We start from the raw sequence: 4,973 nt of genomic DNA, 5'->3' as shown, positions 1-4,973 counted from the left end.
TAATTTTTCTGAAAAGTGTTATGACGTGCCGTAGCCCATTCCAACATAACAGTAAACACTTCATGAATTCATACATTGCCGGAGAAAATACAGATTTGCAAGGTTCCAGTTTGACAGAAGTCTGTCAGGAGATTGTGATACAAGATGCAACTGTGAAAGATCTTTCTTGGAGCAACCCATAATATGTCAGACCTAGCAAGTCTGGTGAAATTATTCAGTGCTTCTCTTCTTTAATGTTTTGCACGTTATAATGCGGTAGGCATGTTGGGTTAATGTGCTAATGGATGATCTTCAAAGTTAACAAACATAAGCAGGTTCTGCATCTCAGTGTTTTGGATGCAACCACTAGTTCTGTTTAGGGCTTCCATTATGGCCTGATGTTCGGTGTTGAATTCAAAATGAGTCAAAAGATTGCTAAGGAAATGAACAGTGTTAACCATTTTAATCTTAGTGTTTCGGTTTCCTGCTTGATGCTAAGGTAGCATCAAAGCTAAGGAGTTATGTAAGTTAATATCCAGACAAATACTTCTCTGCCAGAGGCAAGCACTTAAGGTTTGAAAGTGTTCACTATGCCTAAATGCTTAAATGTTTTTAAGTAACTGCAAATTTTAAAGTAAATAAACATTTTAAGTAAACATCAGAAGACTGATGTAATTGGTCAGTTCTGACTGGTACTACAAAACTGTTTTGACCTAGAGGTGCCTGTCTGCGTAGGCTGTCCCTTGCATTCTGTGTAACTTTTCTTGAATCAAGGTTAGTATCTCTGCCTCATCTTTCTTGACCAGTTTCTCTGCTGTCATTGTGCCAAATAAAGGTTAACTGGGCTTTCAAAATTGTGTTTTTGTCCAGGATATGCAGTGATTATGTTCTCTGTAGAAACTCCCCAAACTGAACTGCAAGTGCTGTAGCCTGAGAGGTTCATCCAGGGCTTTTTTGTGTGTTGGTTTGTTTGGTTTCTGAGGTTCAAACATGCACAAGTTGCTTCTGATTTTGAAATGTTTTCATTGCAATTGCTTTCCTGTGTCACATGCATAATATGACTGCTTTGAAGTTGAAAATTATAATTTTCAAAAACTATTAACACGCTGTTTGTCATATTTCAGGAAAGCCCAAGAAGGGAAGAAGAAAGTCGTTGTAGCAGGCTGTGTGCCACAAGCCCAACCTCGTCAGGACTACCTGAAAGGCTTGAGTATTATAGGGGTAGGTATCTTTGTAAACTAAGAACCAAAGGCTTTCATAAATGTTTGCAGTTGGTCAATGTCAATATAGAGACTTTGTTGCCTTTCTCTTGGAAAAACAGCAGAGAAGCTCTCTGTCATCCCCACCCCCGTTAGTCTTCTTGCATTATACAACGCTTAAACCTTCCTTCATCTGGGGTGATTTGCTTTGGTTGTGGCATGAGGGGAGAAAGAAAGGGATGCTGTTGTTGGAACTGAATTCCAGTGCCCTTTGTAGCCTGAAAATTTCCAGGCTTCACCCAGGGTAAGATATCATTTACTATATTCTTAAACATATCACAGTTTATTTGCTTTAAGACAAGCCTTAAGACCTTCATTAAAATCAGTGGATGAAGTCTGGGAGACAATATAATGTAAATTACATGGACACAGCTGAGGGTGTGGTGGTTGTTTTTTTACTTCACAATATTAAGAAGAACGAACTGCAAATAGCAATGATTATTTTTAAATTTGAGGCAGTCTGAAGAGTTAAATCCACTGATAACTGGGTTGTTAACAGTTACCAAATGTTACCTTGAAGAGGTAAGCAGAGAGCTTTGACTTCCTTCAATTAGTCAGGTCCCTTCAGTGTTCTTATGCAGCACCACTGTATCATTGAATCACCTTTGTAAAATAGTAATGAAAATCAGGGAGTCAAAACATAAGTTCACGAAGATTCTTCATTGTTGAAGCCTTTAATTTTTAATTGTTTAAGCCCTTTAGTTGTAAAAGGCATGTTTGAGTTGAAGCGCTGGAGTCGGTGTGTAAGCTTTACAGTGAATCTGTCCTGTGTTGTGTCAGGTCAGAGCAGATGACTGTGCAGCCTTGTCTCTATGTTAAAAGTGTAAAGAGAGCAAGTAAAAAATGTGTTTCCACCTCAGTGTCATGAATTTCACTTGAAACGAGGGTTTTATAGGAACAACAACAAAAATGTTCCAAAAGCAGCAGGAGAGCAGTTGGTAGAACACAGAGGGTAATGATGAATGGGGAAACATCAAACTAGTGACCTGTCACTAGTGGGGTTCCACAGGGCTCCATCTCGGGCCCTGTGCTCTTCAACATCTTCATAAATGACTTGGATGCAGGACTGGAAGGGATACTAAGCAAGTTTGCAGATGACACAAAATCATGAGGAACTGCTGACTCCCTCGAAGGCAGGGAAGCCCCGCAGAGAGACCTTGACAAATGAGAGGACTGAACAATCACCAACCAAATGAAGTTCAACAAGGGAAAGTTGGGATGCACTGCACCTGGGATGGGGCAACCCTGGATGTCCATACAGACTGGGGAATGAGATGCTGGAAAGCAGTGCCGTGGAAAGGGAGCTGGGGGTTCTGGTTAGTGGCAGGTTGAATTATGAGTCAGCCGAGCCCTGGCAGCCAGGAGGGCCAACCCTGTCCTGGGGGGCATCAGGCAAAGCATCACCAGCCAGTTGAGGGAGGGGATTGTCCCGCTCTGCTCTGCACTGGTTTGGCCTCACCTTGAACATTGTGTGCAGTTTTGGTCACTGCAATACAAGAAAGACATTCAGCTGTTAGAGAGTGTCTAAAGGAGAGCAATGAAGACGGTGAAGGGCCTTGAGGGGAAGCCGTATGAGCAGTGGCTGAGGACACTTGGTCTGTTGAACCTAGAGGAGACTGAGGGGATCTCATTGCAGTCTACAACTTCCTCATGAGGGGAAGAGGAGGGGCAGGCACTGATCTCTTCTCTGTGGTGACCAGTGACAGGACCCAAGGCGATGGCCTGAAGTTGTGTCAGGGGAGGTTTAGGTTGAATATTAGAAAGATGTTCTTTACCCAGAGGGTGGTTGGGTATGAGAAAAGGCTTCCTGGGGAAGTGGTCACAGCACCAAGCCTGCCAGAGTTCAAGAAGCATTTGGATGATAGTCTCAGGCACATGGTGTGACTCTTGAGGATAGTTCTGTGCAAGGCCAGGAGTTGGACTTGATGATCCTTGTGGGTCCCTTCAACTCAGCATATTCTGTGATTCTGTGAAGCTTTCTCTTTTGTTAGAAGATCATACAAGATGTAGTTGTTCAAAGTAATTTAGAAGTAAAATAAGTTTGCTTGTAATTAGGAAGAAGATAGCTTCATTAACTGATTTATTCCAGTGCTTTATCAAGATGGACTTCATGCTATTCCAAATTTAGTTACTGCTGTTGCTCAAAATATTGTCTCTCTCATTTTTTATCCAGCTGCCACTTTCAGCTAACTTTATTTCTACAAATTAACTCAGGGCCCAGAAATTAGTTTCAGGGGATGCTGCTATTTGATATAAACTATGTTAATAGTTACAGTTTAAGGAAGAAGCAAACTTTCCACTTGATTCTGAAGTCTTACTTTATACAAATATGTGCAAGAGAACTGGGTGCTCTGTCATCTCCAAGACTGACTAATTAAGTGTAACTTACTCTGTGCTGAAGGACAGGAAAAACAAAAATTGGTGAATGGACTTCCTTTTGGCTCAGAGGCGACATAGTTTTGTGATCTATAATTGGTTGTTATAGTGAATATAGTGATATCTACACATATAAAGGCAGGAAAAAAAAAAGAAGAGTGAGTCATTATCCTTTGACCAAGACTGTAATTCGATATTTCAGTTTTGATGAATTTAACTTGGAAAAAATTGGGGGACTTGAAGCTTGATTTTTTTTTTTTTATAGGTTTTTTTAAAGTTTCCTGTCAGGTAACATACAATTTCTTAAAATTAACCTGTTTATTTTCATTTTGGTACCTAGAACCAGTGTTTAGTGAAAAATATTTGTAGTTTTGTATTTATCACAGAAAGATTTTTGTTAGGAGTTTAAGTTGTTAATGCTGTGTTTCCAAGTACTTTGTAACTAGACCTGAAAATGATGAAATGTGGTCTTGACAATAAGGACACTGTTTTCTCACTCTCAGTGCTGTGGTAAAACTTATTGTACTTTAAGTTAAAGATCTTCCATCTCAGAAAGGTCTTAAACTTGAGGCATAACTATTAACAGAAGCAAAGCTAAGAGCAGCATATAACCATGTTTTCAGTTTCTGTATTTTATATTCTGATTTTGCAAAGAGTATGTAAGAGGGGGTGACTGTAGTTAAAGGATAAAAGTTATCTTAGAGTTGCTAAATATTTTTGAAAGACAGTTTTGACAGAATTAAGAAGTAGAAAATGTTCTGTTGGCAGTAGGATATTGATTCTACTTTAAAATTTTAAGCATAAAGAGTACAGTTTTGTAAGTCTTGCTTTAATATGAGGTTGATCTCATCTTCAACTTGGCTGAGAGACATAGATGATTTATTGTTGCTTATGTAAGTTCTGATATTTTTTGTGGTTTTTTTATTTTTTAAAAAATGTAATTTATTTTAAAGAACAGTGTTGTCTGAGAATTTGGTTATTTACCAGCAATTATAACTCCCTCGGGGGTGGCCTTTTGAAGGCAAAGTGTGTCAGAGGGCTCTTCTGCTTCCCTTGTTATGACGGAGAAGGAATTTGTGATATAACTACCAGACAAATTCGAGTGAGTCAGAGTTTGTTTTGATCTGCATTTGAGAGTCACAGGACTTTGCTTCCACTGTTCTAGTTGCTTGATTTGAACAGAAATAAATGAAGGGCAAGTTCATATCCTTGTTATCATTTGTGATGTTACTGTGCTTTTCTGTGCGTGTTTTTTTTTTTTGTTGTTGTTTTGTTTTGTTTTGTTTTTGTTTGTGTTTTGTTTTTTTGGTTTTTTTTTTTTTTTTTTTTTTTTTTTTTTTTTTTTTTTTTTTTTTTTTT

At 38.7% G+C, this 4,973-nt stretch overlaps 1 protein-coding gene across 1 annotated transcript in view; it reads left to right on the top strand.

The window, feature by feature from the left end:
- Window positions 1-250: 250 nt before the first annotated feature.
- Window positions 251-4,973, top strand: part of LOC114071144 (threonylcarbamoyladenosine tRNA methylthiotransferase-like) — a gene marked incomplete at its 3' end in the record, with an annotated part of 49,748 nt that continues 45,025 nt past the window's right edge. The window contains exons 1-2 of the mRNA XM_027908848.1: window positions 251-255; window positions 1,104-1,200. Coding sequence (XP_027764649.1) covers window positions 251-255; window positions 1,104-1,200 — 102 coding nt within the window. The remainder of the gene's footprint in view (window positions 256-1,103; window positions 1,201-4,973) is intronic.

This window comes from Empidonax traillii, unplaced genomic scaffold (assembly GCF_003031625.1).
Source record: "Empidonax traillii isolate 1590-97213 ecotype Southwest subspecies unplaced genomic scaffold, ASM303162v1 scaffold1866:size54136, whole genome shotgun sequence".
In the NCBI taxonomy this organism is placed as follows: domain Eukaryota; kingdom Metazoa; phylum Chordata; class Aves; order Passeriformes; family Tyrannidae; genus Empidonax; species Empidonax traillii.
The sequence above is the reverse complement of the archived record's forward strand: the minus strand, read 5'-3'. Positions and strand labels throughout refer to the sequence as shown.